At 43.1% G+C, this 19,723-nt stretch overlaps 1 protein-coding gene across 1 annotated transcript in view; it reads right to left on the reverse strand.

Moving 5' to 3' along the window:
* Positions 1-268: 268 nt before the first annotated feature.
* LOC147711729 (uncharacterized) overlaps positions 269-19,723 on the reverse strand; it is a 179,254-nt gene continuing 159,799 nt past the window's right edge. Inside the window, exons 7-11 of the mRNA XM_086920228.1 lie at positions 19,176-19,277; positions 18,581-18,676; positions 17,943-18,035; positions 17,276-17,385; positions 269-1,154 (exon numbers count right to left, since the gene is read on the reverse strand). Coding sequence (XP_086776354.1) covers positions 17,281-17,385; positions 17,943-18,035; positions 18,581-18,676; positions 19,176-19,277 — 396 coding nt within the window. The 3' untranslated portion in view covers positions 269-1,154; positions 17,276-17,280. The remainder of the gene's footprint in view (positions 1,155-17,275; positions 17,386-17,942; positions 18,036-18,580; positions 18,677-19,175; positions 19,278-19,723) is intronic.

A 19,723-nucleotide genomic window follows, 5' to 3' on the forward strand; every position in this document is an offset into this window, starting at 1 on the left:
TATATGGATATATATATATATATATATATATATATATATATATATATATATATATATATATATATATATATATATATACACATATTATATATATATATATATATATATCCCACTCGTTTTGATCGGCAAACGCCGAACAGCGCCATGACCCCCCACCCCTCTTAGCGACAGCGGTGTATGTAAGGTGGCGAACCTCTCAATCCAAAACAGCAATACTGCCTTTCTCCAGTGTCTTCAACCGGAAACAGTATGACACGAACACCCACTTGCATCAAAAATGTGTTTTAATTAGCAAAATCCATAGGCAAGAAAATCCACTCCACTCCACTGGACGCGTTTCGGGAAAACTTTCCCTTGGTCACGAGTACTGTTTAGCGGATAGTGATAGGTTTAAATAAACATGTAATGTAAACAAAGTCATAAAAAGTGAAAATAGACTGCCGATATTGTGTCACACTATACAAGTGAAGAAAGTGCTCTGAGCTGCATTTAAAACGTATTTAAAGTTGATATAATGTGTAACAATCTTTAAATCAATTTACCATGGCATGATCACATTTATATTTTTTTCAAACAATTTACATCGTCTCTCAATTCAGCTATCAAAATTCCGTGCTACTAGTGCGTTTTTTTTTACTCTTTCAAACCATTATTGCTTTATTGGCCGAACAGTATGATCCCCCAACATTTAAATCAGCCCCAGTGGGTATGAGAATAAATAAATGAATGCGATGGCTCTACGTCTTGTCGTATGATTACATACTCGTAGGAAATCAGTTATTTAAGGTTTCAATATTACCGGCATATAATTAATGTTATCCTGCTATCCGTGCCACGCGCTCTTAGCGCAACTAACTCTCTCTTAAATGCCAATACTTGTTGGCATAATACTATATTCTTTGAATGCTCCAATTCAGCCCCAGTTGGTTTGCTTAATGATCACTTCACATTTCAGAGTGTATGACTAAGCAGGACTAAGTTACATGATTGCTTACTTAACAAGAAACAAAAAACATAAATTAAAAACAAAAAGCAATGCCACGGTGGGCTTTTGTGTATATATCTACAAGACATGTTCTTTCTCTGCTTTTTTCAGAAATTGATGTTACTTTCACATTTTAACATTTCTTCAACACTGCAGCATTCCGCACTATCTGGAAATAAAATAATACAAAAAAGTGAAAACCAAATACACTTACAGTGATTAAAATTCAGAGTTAAAAATTAAGTAATACAGGCATGTATTAAATTCATGAAAACTGATTCTGTATACGGAAAAAGTCGTGGGGGCTTCAAAATAGATGATTTTACAGATTTGTGTACCTCCATTCAAAAGCACAATTAACAATGAAGTTAAAAAAATTCACAAAACTCTCTAACCCAAATGGACTACAAGTTCCTCATCGCAGTTGTGTCCTATGGGGACTAGCGTTCTGTATTGTAGTAGGATTAATTTTGACTCTAATCTGCGCAGACATTGCACCCGATTGCCACCTCTTTCATTGTATTTGATCATGTCTAAAACACAGAAACTTAGTAAATTGGTATTCTGATTATGATGGCTCTGGAAATGTATAGTTGTATAGTGTGACCCAATATCAGAAGTCTATTTTCATGATTTTGTTTACATCACATATTTATTTAAACCTATCCCTATCCGCTAAACTGTACTCGTGACCAAGGGAAAGTTTTTCCAAAAACGCGTCGAGTGGAGTGGATTTTCTTGCCTATGGATTTTGCTAATTAAAACAACTTTTTGATGCAAGTGGTTGTTCGTGTCATACTGTTTCCGGTTTAAGACACTGGAGAAAGGCAGTATTGCTGTTTTGGATATATATATATCTTTTGAAGTCTGATGCCGAGGCTCACAAGCTGATAACAAATGGTGCACTGTAGGCAATCCGTCTTTGGGTGCACTTTTGAAAGCCCTTACTTTAATCCCGCCAAAGCATCCCTAACAGAATGGCTTTCAGCTAGATCTAAAAACTGAGTTTACTTTGTGGGGAAGCTGTTCATTTGTTTAAAAAAACTGGATGAGAACCAGCGAAAATTTGCAAAGACAAAGTTAAATCAAGTCACTGTGTGCTGTGATCTACAATGACACAGTATACGGGGAGACCATTCTCCCCAAACCAGTGCACAGCCATTTCTGCCCTTCGACGTATTATACTCCTTATTCGTTTTTTTGCAATTAGCAATTTATATCCTTTTGCTTTTTCTCTATTCCTCAACTCAATCATCAGTTCCTGTCCACACGTGGGATCTACAATGAGCCATTTCACTTTGTGAAGTTAGTCAACCCTAATAATTTTCATTGTATACAATGAAGTGCTTTCATGACTAAAAGGTGAACGGTTTCTTTTTCTAAGTGAAGAACAGTTGCTTACTTTATTAACTTATGAATCATTTCCGGTTTGTGGTACTCAACTCACTGAGTATGCTAATAGGTTTTTTACACGAGAATATGCTAATGTCTATACGCAAAGTATTATCTACACTTTTGCATTTTCTTCCCAGTTTAAATAAAAACTAATTGCAAAAAGGAACACCAAGTATTTGGGAAACCGTAACTATCATTCGAACAAGCAGTGTTATGGTTGTGTACAAGTACTCTGGAGCATTGCTTGTGTGAAACGTGCAGTACCAGAATTACAAAAAGCAATAACCCAACTAGTAATGATAAGGTCCCTCAGGACTCTTCAATGGGCAACCTCAGCAAGGTTAGGCCCCTTCAAATACTTAGCTAACGCACATGTGCACCAAGTAGTCCTACCAACAGCCCCCCACTCTAGACTAATTAGGGGACTACAAAACTCATCCAAGTTCCCACAACACCATAACTCCATTCCCCACCTATCCTCGCTCAAGGCTTACAATCACTGGGTTATTAGTGGTCACCTCATTTGCTAACAGGTCACATGTTCTTTGATTACCTTCTAAGCTTGCTCTACCAAATTCTCAAATGTTAGGTATTCAACTAGCATAGGTGCCATACTGTTCCTAGATGCACATCCTTATTTGAAGCCTTCTGAAAAATGCTTGAAATTAAATCACCATCTTCATAACGTGTGGATGGGATGGTTTCAGATTGTGTTGCAAAGGTGACTTTGCGAGAGGAGCTGGTGCGCTTCTTTGCATTTGGAGCGACAAAGGTCATCATGTAGCAAAACAAAGGGTGGAGTTCAACATACAACACATTGGTACAGTCCCACCAACCCTATACCCCTGCCCAGGTCACTTCATGTTGGAGCTAGCCCAGAAAATGAATAGACAAATCTAACCCAATTCAGTAATCAGCGAGGGAATTAAATGTAGCCACCATAGAGCACTAGCCAAGTGCACAAGGATTCTCGACATCCTTATAAGAGTTAAAGTGATTAAGTACAAACCATGGAGTGAGTAATGAAGGTCAGTCGTGCTTACTTCAAATATTGGAAACGCAGTCCAGACACTACACAGCATGCTAGAATAAGCTGCTGATACCATAACAGCAGTAGCAGCGAACCCGAGCATAAAGTATAGGCACCTCCAGTATCTACGGTGGAACTGGCACATAGCCCTGAAGATTTGTACAGAATTTCATGATGGAGTTATGAAACCCTGTGTCCCCTCACAATCACAACAAAAACACCTGTGGAGCAAACACAAAGCATGTGAGAGGCACTAAGCAAACATATAAGGAGCTTAGCAACAAGTACATAATTGTTCCAAGTACAGGGATGGCCAATGAGGAACGTTCTGTGAAACGTCATGAAACGGCTTTGGCAGGGTGGCTCAAAACTACACCTAATCAAATTCCTATCCAGCTATTCATCCACTGAAAAACTCTGCAGATCAGTAATTTACTATTGAGAGAGCGCAAATCAAGTAAAATGTAGAAGTGCACCATATTTACAAGCATGTTGCACCAGTCTAGTTAAAGGAACATATAAGAGTGTCGAATTTATAGAGTGCATACATATAAGAGTGTTTAATTAATACAGAGTGCATATATCAGTGTGAAAAGCTAATGTAGTAATGTTTAGAGATGTTAGAATGATATTAAATTCCATGTTATGTGGCTGTTGCAGAGGAGAATGTAATGCTGCCAAACGTAGAAATGTGTAGGCCTCATGGCAGTTCACTGAGAAAGAAAACGTGCCTTTACAATTTCACATGATATGGAATACTGTTGTTATAATTCAAAGTATTATTGATCATAGACTGAAAAAATATGTTTTATGGAAGTGTTTCCTATAACCAGTTGTGTGTAATAAGTTAGAATACTGTTTAGGCTGAGAAATAAAGGTTCATAGAGTGCACAGGCCTGTTTCATGTAATTCTAGTAGGCCTGGAGAGATAAGGTCGTTTCTTTTGATCTGCATGTGCTAGTTAAAATCAGGTCGTGTTAAGCATAAATTGTGGACTATGCTCGAAGGTTTACGACTTGTGAGATAAGCTGGAGGCCGGAATTTGGGGCCCACTTCATGGGTGTCTGTTTGCAGGTGCGAGGGGGTTCCAATCAAGAGAGTGATGAATAGAGCTCTGTTCTGGGAGACAGGCACAGGCCTGGAGGAGGGTTCAGGAATTTCCTGGGGGGTACCGTCTTGCCGGAGAAGAGCCTGAGAAGCAAGGTCAACGCTAACAAGGAGCCCAGAGGAGTATCAGCATGGAAAAAGCCAGAACCGACACCACGTGAGGGGTGTACGTGAGGGGCGTTTCAACTGTAATTGTGATTTTGTATTAGGGACAGCACCCTTGGGTGGAGTTAGAGCAGATGGCCTAAGGAACCTAAGAGAGCGGATGGGTAGGCAGAGAGGGCATAACTGCGATGCACAGATTTACAACAAAGACTAAGGGAAAGTGAGTGATCTTCTTTGGAAGTCACAACGGCTGACACCTTTTTAGGTTAAGATCCTACTAAGTAGGGATGTCACGTAGTCTAGTGTAGGGACAGTCAAATCTGGATTTTTCTTCCTTTTGTAAATGACGCTCAAGTTACAACTTGTGTCTATTCTTGCAAACTTGCTGATCTTTGAATTAGTCTTGGTGATATTCTTCTGTCGCCTAAGAGCATTTAGAGAATTCATGTTTGTATTGATGCCAGTATATCTTTTGAACCTTATATTGAGATGTTCGTATCTCCAGTTATCTTTGGCTTTATAATAAAACTTTAAAACTTATTTGTAGTAAGTGGTTCTTCAGAGTTGTGTAAAGTCTTGAACTGATTAACCTAGTAGTGGATTGCTTCTTACTCTATGACAGGTAAAAAAGGTTCAGTCGACCTGAGTGGGATCTAGATCTATAGTGATCTGATAAGAGATCAAAAATCCCGCCGTAACAGTTGGTAGCAGTGTAGGATGGTTACCTTCTAGAGGAAGGTGATCTAGACTAAGTTAAGATTACCCCGAGGCCCCTAGAGATCGAAAGATGAGCAGCAGAAGAATCGCATGCCGAAGAAAGTGCTGACGGTGCGAGAGAAAAGCAGCAGAGTCGGACGAGAGTGAGTATAATAAGGGTCATGCGTTGTCAGATTGCGGTGTTTTGTGTTGTATTTGTATTGTAATGTCATGCGGAGTTGAATGACTGTAGTGTGATTGGGGGAGGGTTGTGAGCGCGCGCAACCTGGTGAAAATCTTAAGTTCAGAGAAGAGCTTAAGTGGTTCGGGTGTATCGGACATCCAGAGTAATTGTCGACCATTGTAAAGGGGGTCATGAGGTACCATTGATTGCCCGCAGGACAGTGATGGGGGGAACGCAAGAGTGAGTGTATGGGTAACGGACGCAGGTCGGAAGTTACTGTGTGTAAGTAACCTATCAGTCAAGGCGATTGTCTGGACGTTCACGGAAAGACATTTCGTCAGTTAAGGTGACAATTACAGTTAGACTGTGGGCGTACAGTCAAGAAAAGTGATCGCTTGGTCGGAAGTAATAATTTTTCAGGGTATGAATGGGACGCACGCATGACCGGGAGACGAGCTGAGAGAGGAGGGGAACTGCTGCGAAGGGGAGACGAGTGACGCCAGAGAGAGCCGCACTGGGATAGGCCGGTTGACGCGAACCGCGCTGTGATAGGTCAGTTGGTGTGAAGCCGCGCTGGGATAGGCCGGTTAGCGAGAACCGCGCTGGGATTGGTGGATTGTCATCAGGAAGTAAACGAACGCAGGGAAATAGGGAAAAAATTGTAGATTTTGAACATGAAGTGTTTTAAATGCTTGAGCGCGATCTTTAAGAGAAAAAGGAGAGAATCGTATTACGGGGAAGAGGCCCCGCCAGAGGGCTCATTATATGGCTACGAATGTTGGGTTGCATACTATACTGTGGCTTAGCACTTGGAGTAAGATTACAGAAGGGAACGAGGAACTGACTTTTCCGAAATACGGAACGTTCAGATTAGAAGTGTTGCACCAGCTAAAAGCAGTTATGTCTTCATCGAGACCTTTGCCTAGACCACCACCATTCGAGGCCCTTAATGCGTGGATTAGGGCGGCGCACGACAGGAATCAGAACAGACGTCAAGAAAGGGTGAGACGATCGGTAAGAGCAGTACAAGATGCCAAATGGGATGCGGAAACCAAGAAATGGAGGGTACAGACTATTGAAGTGGATAAGTTGTACCCAGTGATAGAGGTTACAGGAGAAAAGAGAACCCCAGGGGAGGATGACGAGAGCGAGACAGAGGATAGCCTAATAAATAGGTTGTTGATAGATAGACCGCCTCCGTACAATAGGGAGATGGAAGGTATCGAGCTCCCAAGGGAAGATAGGGTTGGCATGGAGGAGAATAGATCACTCCCTATAACAGATCGGGTACCTACCAGAGGTGAGGAAACACCACAACTTAGTCCAGTACAGAGGGTAGTCGGAAAGTTTGTGGTGCAGAAGGTGCCAGCAATGGAGTGCGTTGAGTCTCATGGATTGCCAGATGCTCTTCAAGTACCCGTTACCATAGGTCCTATAGTGTCAGTTTATGACCCAGAGAAAGTGCGAGAGGAGGAACAGGTACGGTTAGACAGAGAAAGAGCAGAAATGGAAAGAAGGAACAACATGACAAATGCCTGGAGGCAATTGCCAGGACCGACAAAATGGAGCACCCCATTGGATTCAGCAGTGGATCCCATAACAGATCAGGGGGGTCAGAGAGGACCAATGGATCTGAGAAGACCACGGCTGAAATCCTTTAAGGAGTGGAGGGCTGACTTGAGGGAATGGGATGCTGCCACAGGAACACAGAGTAACAGGTCAAGAGCGGAAGCTGAATGGGGAAGTCGAGGCGATGGGACATTGTCTCACTGTGGGGCTAGCGAAAGCAGTCAGGAGTGGGACGGTAAGAGTCAGGAGAGTAGAGGAGCTACCCGTCATATCCACGGTGGAAGTAGGCAGGAGCAAGAAGGTAGAAGTACAGAGTGTGGAGGGGTGTCTCGTCTCATTCACAGTGAGGGAGACCGAAGGACGCAAGAGTACAGGGATAGCTTTAAGTGCACCCACCATGCACCTGGTGATAACATACAGCATTGGAATCGCAGGAACATGGGGAGCCACGAGGTGTCTCACCATGCGTCAAGCGATCATGGGCAGGAGCGGGAACATGGGGAGCCGTGAAGGGCCTTGCCATGCGTCGAGCGATCATGGATAACAGGGGAATTGCGAAAGCATGGGGAATAATGGAGTGTCTTACCATGCACCTAGAGACACCAGGCAGAATGGGAGATGTGGGATTATGGGGAATCGAGCAGTGTTTCACCATACACCAAGAGAGGATGGAACTGCATGGGACCTGGAGAGATGGGAGCATGGGAGGACTACCCATAACACGCCTGAGCCCAGACGTAGGACTCAGAGCTGTGATGGGAGAGACGTAAATGGGCCCTCTAGAGACACCACACTGAAAGTTGTGATAAAGGCAAAAAGGCTCGATGTGACCAGTTTAAAATCTGACCTGGACGAGATAATAGATGGTACGTTACCTTTAGAAAGGATCGACATGTACGAGCAAGATGAAGTGCTGTTTATAGCAAAAGGTTGTTACTCGGAAGGCAAGAGCAATTCACGAGAAATTGTCTGAACTGGCAGACAAATATATGGTAGACTTGTCGAGAACAAAGGCATTACAGGGTAACCATAGGTTGCATTATTCAGATCAGGATCTGGACGAGAGGAGGACAATTGGATTAAAAACACACATAAGGGAACTGATCACAGGAATAAGGGCATGGAGAGATCTGGATAAATGGGAAGAAAGGTGGTCCAAGAAAGGGACTGCCAGGCGGAGCGCGATTGTGATGTCCCGGAGGGAGGGCCACTGCGGATGGAAGCATTCCCTTTGCGAGAAATATTGAATGGGAGTTATGTACATGTGCCCTGGAGTAGGGGAGATTTGGCTGCGTTTACCAATTCATTTCCGAAGTTAAGAGAGAATCCTGTAGAGTGGTATAAACAGGTAGAGAGGTTTGTGAAGATCTCGAAAGTACTGTGGATTGATTTGAACACCTTATTTGATATTGTGGTCCCAGGAGACTTGTGGACAGCATGCAAAGTTAGTGTTGAATGGCCCACAGAAGAACCAAAAAGAGATGCTCGTACTAATGGTCCGTCAGAAAGAGTAATGATAAAATATGAAAAGGTGATGACATGGCTGAAAGATAAGGTGCCACCGCAAGATATAGATTGGGTGAAAATAGACCGATCTAGACAGGAACCCAAGGAGACAGTCCATGAATTTTACGAGCGATTGCTGAAAACGTTCAAACAATACAGTGGATTAGATGTAATGGATCCCAAAGACATAGGACAGTTTGTATCGAAGTTCGTTTTGGGGTTGAGACCTGATATTTGTTTGATGATTCAGCAACACTTAATTTGCTGGCAAAACAAACCATTGGATGAAATTTTGAGATACGCAAGGTATTGCAGTGATGAAATAGATTCCAAAGCAAAGAAACTTAAGGAGAAGTTGATGATGGTTCAGATGCAGTCGGCTGGAAAGGGTGGACAACAGGAACAGGGAACAGGGACGATGGAAAGGAGATCAAATAATCAGAATAGGGACAACGAGGAAAATCCGAGACCTAGAGTAGACTTTGCTACCTTGAAAAGGACGACAAAGTGTCACCAGTGTCACCAGGTGGGACATTGGAAACGAGAGTGTCCCTATAACCCTGAAAACGGAGAACTGGAAGTAGAGGAGGAAGAAGTTCAGACCGTTCCAGTACAAGGGGTGACAGTACCTAAGGGTAAGGTTGCCAAAGGGGGGACTTCGGCTCCTCGAGCCCAGTTCCCGCAACCACCAAAGATTACGACAGGGGGCAAGATCTATAGACAAATGCCTCTTTTAGTAGGAGGAGAAGAGTGTTACTACGTTGATCCACTGACTGGACGGCGTGTGAGTAGTTAAGAGGACTGTACCCTCAGGGCAGTTCTAGAAGTGGACCAAAGAGGACCGTTTGTTGAGGCTGAGGTGGCGGGGTGTCCTACGACATTCTTAGTAGATACCGGAGCTACTCGATCAACTTTGAGATCAGCCGTGGTTCCGGATCTGCCAATGTCGGGGGAAACAATTCAAGTGGTAGGAGTCGCAAATAGGAGAATGACTAATCCATTGACAGAACCAGTGCTAGTGAGGATAGGAAACTACAGCGATTAACATCAGTTTGTAGTATGTTATTCTAGCCCTGTGTGTCTGTTAGGAAGAGACTTATTGTGCAAACTAAATTGCACCATATACTGCACGCCTCAGGGAGTAGAGGTACAGACTAACGACGATGATGCCACCTTTAAGGTTGCCAATTCAAAAGTATGTGTAGAACTGTATCCTACCCTGACGGTGGAAGAGCTCCCCTGGGACTTAAGAGATACTGTGTCATCTGAAGTATGGGATTTCACTGGAGAAGAGATAGGATTGATTAAAGGAGTAGAACCAGTGAAAATCATGATAAAACCAAATGTTGAATATTCAAGAACGCCTCAATACAAATTGACCCCGGAGACGATTGCAGGAATAAAACCCGTGATCGACTCCATGATTAAGCAGGGAATACTGAAGGAAATCGTGGGTAGTCCATGCAACTCCCCGATTATGGGTTTGCTGAAACCTAGCGGGAAATTTAGAGTAGTACAAGATCTCCAAAAGATTAATAGCATAGTTGTTTCATGTTGTCCAGTGGTACCGAATCCATCAGTGATATTGTTTCATATACCATTCCAAACTGAGTGGTTCACAGTGATAGATCTTTGCCAGGCTTTCTTTTCAATTCCATTAGATGAGGAGAGCCAGTTTCTTTTTGCATTTAAGCTGGAAAATCGCTTCTTAACATGGTGTCGTATCCCACAGGGGTATACAGAAAGCCCATCGATTTTCAACCAGCTGCTGAAGAAAAATCTTGAAAGTCTAGTACTACCACAGAACTTGGTTCTAGTTCAGTACATAGACAACCTAATTGTTGCGTCAGAAACAGAAGAAGCTTGTAAGATAGACACAATCACCTTGCTGAACAATTTAGCTGAAAATGGGCATAAGGTGTCTCCGAGCAAATTACAGTACTGTCTGACAGAAGTACAGTACTTGGGTCACCGAATTGAAAAAGGAAAGCGGAAGGTGTCACCAGACAGGATAGAGGCGATCATGAAGATGAATTCGCCTACGACACAAAGAGAGGTCAGGATGTTCCTGGGAATGGTTGGTTATTGCCGACAGTGGATAGCTAACTTTTCCCTGAAAGCCAAACCCTTACAAAAACTGATGCACAAGGAGGTGAGTGATCCGGTACCATGGGACAAGGATTGTTTGATGTCGTTCCTACAGCTGAGAGAGGACTTGTGTCGTGCTCCAGCTTTGGGAATGCCTGATTACGAAAAACCCTTTTTACTTTACTGCTGCAAAAGGGAAGGTTGTGCTTTGTCAGTCCTAGCACAAATTCATGGAAATGCCCGTAGACCAGTTGCATATTTTTCGGCTACCTTAGACCCTGTAGCCGCAGCGTTGCCCGGATGTCTCAAATCCGTTGCTGCAACGGGTGTCAGCATTGAAAGGTGTGAAAGTATTGCGATGGGACACCGATTAGTGGTGTATGTACCTCATTCTGTAGAACTGTTAATGACCAGGACCAAGACACAGCACTTTACCAATAATAGGCTCACGCGCTACGAGCAAGTTATTCTTGCTGCGGAGAACCTGACCCTTAAGAGGTGCTCTGTTTTGAATCCTGCCACTTTGATGCCACTCCCTAATGATATAGAAGACGAGGAATGTGAAGATCACAATTGCCTTGATGTGACTGAACTATGCACCAAGCCAAGACCAGATATTGTGGATGAGCCGTTGACCGACCCTGATGAAATTTTCTTTGTTGATGGCTCATGTGTAAGGGACAATACTGGTCAGTTGAGAGCAGCTTATGCTGTTTGCACCATTACTGGAGTTGTAGAAGCTGCTTGCCTGGAAGGAGTACACTCCGCTCAGGTAGCTGAAATCATTGCATTGACACGTGCCTGTTTAGCAGGTAGAAAAATTCGAGTCACCATTTACACGGATAGCCAATATGGTTTCGGTGTAGTTCAAAACTTTGGGCAATTGTGGTCTCAGAGAGGTTACATGACCATCCTCAGGTTCGCCTATCCGAAATGGGGAGTTTGTGCGACTATTGTTAGAAGCGTTACAAGGTCCGGCAGCAATTGCCGTTGTTAAATGCGTATCACATACCAAAGGTACAGATTTTGTGTCCCAAGGAAATCGTTAGGCAGACGAGGTTGCTCGTTACTGTGCAGAGCAAGGATACTTTTTCACGGAAGTGGAAGTGGGTGGGACACAGGAAAAGACAGAGTTAAACATGATGCTAGAAACAGTTGATACTTGGGATGATTTAAAAGGCATGCAAGAGAACTCATCAGATTTTGAGAAAAAGACATGGGAGACTGCAGGTTGTGTAAAAAGTGAAATGGATGTGGATTTCAGCAGATGGAAGGGCAGTATTACCAAATGAATTAGTGAGTCCAATGGCAAGACAGATACATGGTCCAGTACATTTAGGAAGAGATGCCATGCTGCGGGTATTTAGGCAGACTTGGTATAATCCCAAGTTTAGAGTAGCCGCAGAAGCAGTGTGTCAGAGGTGTGTAACATGTCAGCAATTGAACGTGGGGAAAAGGACACCAGTTACATTGAGTCACACTGGGAGGTCTGGTGGGCCTTTCAACCGAATGCAATTAGACTTTATTGAAATGCCAAAATGCAACCGCCTCAGGGATGTTCTGGTGGTTGTTTGCATATTTTCCAGATGGGTCGAGGCATACCCTACACGCAGATGTGTTACACTCACAGTAGCAAAATTGTTGCTTAGAGAGTTAATACCACGCTTCGGGGTGCCGACCTCTTTGGAATCAGATAGAGGGACACATTTCAACAGTGAAGTTGTGAAGATGCTTTGCTCTGCATTAAATATTGACCAGAAGTTGCACTGTAGCTATCGACCAGAGGCTTCGGGGATCGTGGAGCAGATAAACGGAACCATAAAATCCTGAATGGCCAAAGTGTGTTCATGACGTCCTTAAGCTGGCCTGATGCCCTGCCATTGGTACTCATGAGTATGCGTAGCACACCAGACAGGAGAACAGGCCTCTCCCCACACGAGGTTTTAATGGGGAGGGCAATGAGACTTCCATCTGTCCCAACTGCCGCTTTGTTGAATATCACAGATGATCTGATCCTGGATTATTGCAAGGGACTTTCTGATATCATTCATTCTGTGTCTCTTCAGGTGCAGGCTGCTGAAATTCCATCTTCCAGAGACCTATGTCACGACCTGTGCCCTGGTGATTGGGTGCTGGTGAAGAAGCACGTCCGGAAGAACTGCCTAGACGTGCGCTGGAAGGGGCCATACCAGATAATTCTGACAACGAATACTGCTGTAAAGTGTGGAGGGCTGCCAAATTGGATTCACGCCTCCCACACTCGAAGAGTTCCAGCACCCCTGGAAGAAACAGCTCCTCTCACAGATGAAAATCCAGCTGTGGACGACGAACCACTAGAGGGGATCAGCCAAGCTGTGGGGGTGTCGGAGGAAGCTGGAAGTGCTTCAGATCAAGCGGAAGAAAGACAGGACGACAGTGAAACTGATGTTGCCACAGAAGGAGAAAGTTGCTGTGAATACGGCTCAGACACTGATCGAGTCACAAGTGATCAAGAATCGAGTGTGAGGACAAGAAATAGGAGAACAAGGCGTGGAGAAGCTAGTTGGCCTGAAAGGAAGAAGAGGCTGAGCTTGAAGACAACTCCAGGGAGAACCCTTGCTCCTATATTTGAAGACAGATCTGGACGAAGGTGCACAGAATCGAGAACAGGAGGGTCCAAGAAGATCAAGGAGGGTGCGAGTGCCCTGCAGAAGATACGCCACTCCTGAGTGGACCTACCTAGCAGCAGATGTCTAGTGCACGGAGATCCGGGAGGGTGAGGGAAGTGACAGTGACCAGTACTGACCCAATCATAACATTGGAAGTGGTGTTGTTGGTACCTGGACTTGAGATCGAAGGGTTGCTGACACTCACTGTCCCCAATCCTCCTTATCTGAGCAGAATAAGAGAACTGGTTTTAAACAGAGTAGAATTTCTAACTTTTGGTCCAACGATACCAGCACTCAAGGAGATCATTGTTCGCTTAGAAATATTAGAATACTTGATTAGAGCCGCTGGAACACGCCTGATTACAGACTGCTAAAGACTTTGTAAATAAACGGATTGAGAAGATAACCTAGCGCCAAGTGGAAGAAGAAGAAATTTAGGGACTCTTCCATTTAGTGGACGGAGAAGGGCTAGGGTTGTCTGTTGCTATAATTCAAAAGACTGATCTTGCAAGAGGGATTGTCAGCTTCCAGGTGTGGTTCGAAAAGACCGAATAAGCAAAGAAAACTGTTGAAGGAGCAAAGGAAAGAGACTTTGTGTTGTGGCAGAAAATTAGAACTACACTGTCTTGAGTTCATGGAGGCCGGCAACCCGAACCGCAAAGCAAAATGCATAGTAGGCACACTTTTAGTGGGAGTAATTTTTCTTATAGTTCTAGTAGTTACTGTATCATATATAGTGGGACATGAAAATGAAGAGAAGGCAACAAAAGAAGCAAAGGTTGTAGTAACATTGAAACCTAATACTGCTGGTAAAAAGGGGGACAATACAGAGAAAGATAAAGCTTTGCTAGCAGCAGAAGCTCGTAGGTTGCACGTAGATGAATCACAAGGAAATTTCAAATCAAATGCATATGCTAAATTACTCTATGAATACATTGATGCTATGGATGCAAAGGACTGCTATGTCTGCATGCAATTGCCAGCCTCTGTAGACGAAGGTATTAGGTATCATCATCTTCCATTGACTTATGGAATCACATATAGTTTGTTGCTTAGTATATTTTATGAACGCGATAGCTTTGAGTATTATTTTTCAAACTTTGATGCTGTTTAACTAGAGGTCCCGGCCTACAAGCATATGAACAAGTGGGACTATTATAAGAGTGAAGATCGATTAAGGAAATTTTTCATTCCTTGGAGAACGCTAGGTACTTCATATGCCCGAAGAAATAATTTGACCTGTAAAGTGTCAGAAATTGAGAAAAAGTTTATAGGGCAGGTGGATGATCGATATAGGAGGCAGAAGATCCTAAAGGCTTCGGGCCAATGGAAAACAGATTGGACCGAGGAGGAAAAGTCACACAAGAGGAAGGGTAGTAATGGTCCAATAGCTTTAGATCGGGTGCAAAGAGGGAAACTATGTATATACAGGGGTAAAACCTACTATGAGAATGTGTTTGTGGGAGAAGTAAGTTGTGAACATGCTTTCCAAATAGAATACTATACAAAGGATATCTTGAAAGGAATGCAGGTGATCCCGAACGTATATTTTGTCTGTGGAAGAAATGCATACGTGAAACTACCGGATAATTGGTACGGATCATGTTATTTAGCAATTGTCTTCCCCAAAATATATCATGCTAAGGATCTAGAAATCATAGAGGGAAGAACTCAAGCCAGAGGGAGAAGGGATGTAAGCAATGATGAGGTAGTTGGAGACGTATTTGGTGCCATGTTCCCTCTTTTGGGGTTAATACTGAATGATGTCAAGATTAGGAGATTGGCAACAGTTGTAGATAGATTATCTGCCAGTACTGCTAGATCATTAATGCTGGTAGAGGGAGAGATGCAATCGATAAGGGCAATGGTTCTCCAGAACCGACTTGCTTTAGACGTTCTGTTAGCCAAAGAGGGTGGAGTCTGTAAGGCTTTGAAGGTCCAGGAATGTTGCACTTACATTCCAGACAATTCAAAACCTCTTGAGAAATATATACAGAACATCACTGAAATTCATCATGAGATTGAGGATCTGACAAAGGTAAATGTGTGGGAAAAAGTGGGTCATGGAATGGGTAAAGTTGGAGGTTGGTTTGCCAATCTAGGGAAGAGTTTCATTTGGTACATACTGAAACCTATCATCATAATAGTGATCTGCGTAATCACATTGTGGGGGTTGGTGAGGCTGTATCGATGGTATAGGTCAAATAGGTTGCAAAGATCCATGAGAGAGCAGGAGCAGAGGTTAGCTGCGATGCAGGATAACCAGTACAGGAGTCTGAGGGCTCTAGAGATGATGAAGCGAGGGAGCATTGCAACGAGTTCTGATTGATTTAGTTAATTCCCTCAGGGATGGTGTTGTGATGGTGATGACCTCTAAAGGTCATCAAAGGGGGGAACTGAGAGAGCGCAAATCAAGTAAAATGTAGAAGTGCACCATATTTACAAGCACGTTGCACCAGTCTAGTTAAAGGAACATATAAGAGTGTCGAATTTATAGAGTGCATACATATAAGAGTGTTTAATTAATACAGAGTGCATATATCAGTGTGAAAAGCTAATGTAGTAATGTTTAGAGATGTTAGAATGATATTAAATTCCATGTTATGTGGCTGTTGCAGAGAAGAATGTAATGCTGCCAAACGTAGAAATGTGTAGGCCTCATGGCAGTTCACTGAGAAAGAAAACGTGCCTTTACAATTTCACATGATATGGATTACTGTAGTTATAATTCAAAGTATTATTGATCATAGACTGAAAAAATATGTTTTATGGAAGTGTTTCCTATAACCAGTTGTGTGTAATAAGTTAGAATACTGTTTAGGCTGAGAAATAAAGGTTCATAGAGTGCACAGGCCTGCTTCATGTAATTCTAGTAGGCCTGGAGAGATAAGGTTGTTTCTTTTGATCTGCATGTGCTAGTTAAAATCAGGTCGTGTTAAGCATAAATTGTGGACTATGCTCGAAGGTTTACGACTTGTGAGATAAGCTGGAGGCCGGAATTTGGGGCCCACTTCATGGGTGTCTGTTTGCAGGTGCGAGGGGGTTCCAATCAAGAGAGTGATGAATAGAGCTCTGTTCTGGGAGACAGGCACAGGACTGGAGGAGGGTTCAGGAATTTCCTGGGGGGTACCGTCTTGCTGGAGAAGAGCCTGAGAAGCAAGGTCAATGCTAACAAGGAGCCCAGAGGAGTATCAGCATGGAAAAAGCCAGAACCGACACCACGTGAGGGGTGTACGTGAGGGGCGTCTCTGAGGGGCGTTTCAACTGTAATTGTGATTTTGTATTAGGGACAGCACCCTTGGGTGGAGTTAAAGCAGATGGCCTGAGGAACCTAAGAGAGCGGATGCGTAGGCAGAGAGGGCATAACTGCGATGCACAGATTTACAACAAAGACTAAGGGAAAGTGAGTGATCTTCTTTGGAATTCACCACGGCTGACACCTTTTTAGGTTAAGATCCTGCTAAGTAGGGATGTCACTTAGTCTAGTGTAGGGACAGTCTAATCTGGATTTTTCTTCCTTTTGTAAATGACGCTCAATTTACAACTTGTGTCTATTCTTGCAAACTTGCTGATCTTTGAATTAGTCTTGGTGATATTCTTTTGTCGCCTAAGAGCATTTAGAGAATTCATGTTTGTATTGATGCCAGTGTATCTTTTGAACCTTATATTGAGATGTTTGTATCTCCAGTTATCTTTGGCTTTATAATAAAACTTTAAAACTTATTCGTAGTAAGTGGTTCTTCAGAGTTGTGTAAAGTCTTGAACTGATTAACCTAGTAGTGGATTGTTTCTTACTCTATAACAGGTAATAAAGGTTCCGTCAACCTGAGTGGGATCTAGATCTATAGTGATCTGATAAGAGATCAAAAATCCTGCCGTAACACTATTCTGAAATCCGAATGCTAGGGCCTCAGACAGCACTATTCACTCGTTCATACTCTAAATACTTGAGATGCACACACCTGAATCACTCTGAAGAATAACCCTTCAAGCGGATTGCCAGGGAGGAGATGAAGCGCTCCTCGGACACGTTACGGAGTCGATCCGGTGTGGAAGAATCCAAGTGAGATGCCTAGAAAGAGAGGCAGAAAGGAGAACAGTGTGAGGCAAAGGATTGGTACAAGCAACAGGAGGTCAGAGAGGCCGAGACAAATAAAGCAATCGCCTAAGATTTGAGATATAAACAAACATCAGTGCCTCAATTTAAGCTCTAATCAGACAAAGAATCTATGCAGTTAAAGCAAACGGGCATCAAAAATATCACAGTAACATACTAGTAATATTTGCTTTGCAGGCCATTACTTCAATACCCACCCCTAGAGTTTAGTAGAGGTGAAATAAGCTACCAGTGAGTACGGAGATTCGGAGCTAAAAGAAAATAGAAACCTAGAATCAAATTTGGTTTGGGATCCTGGAGAGAAAGGTTTTATTTACACAATGGAAAAATGGCAAGTTCAATACGCCACAACAAACACTAATTAGGGAAAAAGGCAGCAGAATACAAGCAGAAAGGAACACATTAGTAAAATACCGGCATGTTACACATCAGACAGTTTGGTGGAGTAGTAGGATGATTATTTAGTGAAGAGGGCCAAGTAAACTGAGGCCATAAGAGGGAGCAACACCTACCGTGGAGTCCTCCGTACTTTGCAGAAATGAATCATCTGTTGTCCCTTCGCCTGCCTGGTCGTGGTCTTGCAGGCCCTCAGCACTAGACGGCACCTGCAGGTTAGTGCAACAAAGTTCTCGGTTCAAAAACTATGCCAAGCCACTGAAAAAAACCTGAGTCTACCCCTCATGACCAGTGCCATGTGCCAATGTCAATGAAACAATCTCATAAGATTTTAGATATAAACAAACATCCGTGCCTCACTTTAAGCACTAATCAGACAAAGAATCTATGCCGTTAAAGCAAACGTGCATCCAAAATGTCACAGTAACATATAGCCACCCCTGGAGTTTAGTAGAGGTGAAATAAGCTACCAGTGAGTAAGGAGATTCAGAGTAAAACGAAAGAAGAAACCTAGAATCACATTTTGTCTGGGATCTGGAGATAAAGGTTTTATTTTACACAATGGAAAAATGGCAAGTGCAATACGTCACAACAAACACTAATTAGAGAAAAAAGGCAGCAGAATACAAGCAGAAAGGAACACATTAGTAAAATACTGGCATGTTACACATCAGACAGTTTGGTGGAGTAGTAGGATGGTTATTGAGTGAAGAGGGCCAAGTGAACTGAGGCCATATGAGGAAGCAACACTTACTGTGGAGTCCTCCGCACTTTGCAGAAATGAATCATTTGTTGATGTCCCTTCGCCTGCCTGGTCGTGGTCTTGCGAGTCCTCAGCACTAGACGGCTCCTGCAGGTTAGTGCAACAAAGTTCTTGGTTCAAAAACTATGCCAAGCCACTGAAAAAACCTGAGTCTACCCCTCATGACCAGTGCCATGTGCCAAGGTCAATGAAACACAACGGCCTCTATGGGGGCAGGCAAGCCCTTTAAATCCATATATTATGGCATAGATGAACATTATAACCACTCTTTAGGAGCAGCTCTAAAGCAGTAAAACCATGGAAAGAAGCAGCACAAGAAAATGCAATGGTACTAATTGGGTCTGTGCCTATTCCATCTCAAGGGTATTTGTGCAAGTTAAACTCCATACCAAAGCCAACTGATTTCAATGAGTGCTTCCTAACAGCTATGCCCCGCCAAACCCAAAGGACTAATGCTTTGGCCTTTGCACAGCCGATTAGTGTTCTGTTTTTTTTGTTAGTGTCCAATGGTGCATGTTCTATGAAAGAAGCAAACAAGCAGATCCCTATGTGACTAACCCACACAAGTGTCAATGTATTTCCTCACCATTTCTAGCGTACTATTCTGTCTTGAGCTCATCGCCTTTACCCACGGATTATTCGTGGGATCAAATGATCCACAAAGCAGTGCTACCTCTGCCTGCCGCTCCTGCAAATAAAACAAGTATGGAAAAGGGATCAAACTGAATCCACCTCTATCAATACGATCATAAAGTAGGCCTGCCATCTGAACCACTATACAGTTGTACAAATACATTGGGAACTAAAAACAAGGCTTGAACTAAAATTCTGTCCCACCTCCCTTTCTCCAAGATGCTAACAAATCTAAATCTTAAAATACTTGGTGCTTTTTCACTACTTTGTCCCACTTTGTACCTCTGCATACATAGAGGCATCTTGAAATGTATCTTCCAGAAACCTGAGCTCTAGTAGATCTCCCAGTACATCTTGACTTTCATCTACAGCACGGACAAAGGAATACATTAAGAACAAGCGTCCTACAGGATGCAATTGGCTTTAGAGCCGCAGTCCAATTGATGGACTACATCTCCCAGCTGCCCCCCTTCCCTTATCAACATCACGGACCTATCAATT

Source organism: Lissotriton vulgaris, chromosome 5 (genome assembly GCF_964263255.1).
Source record: "Lissotriton vulgaris chromosome 5, aLisVul1.2, whole genome shotgun sequence".
NCBI classification, from domain to species: Eukaryota; Metazoa; Chordata; class Amphibia; order Caudata; family Salamandridae; genus Lissotriton; species Lissotriton vulgaris.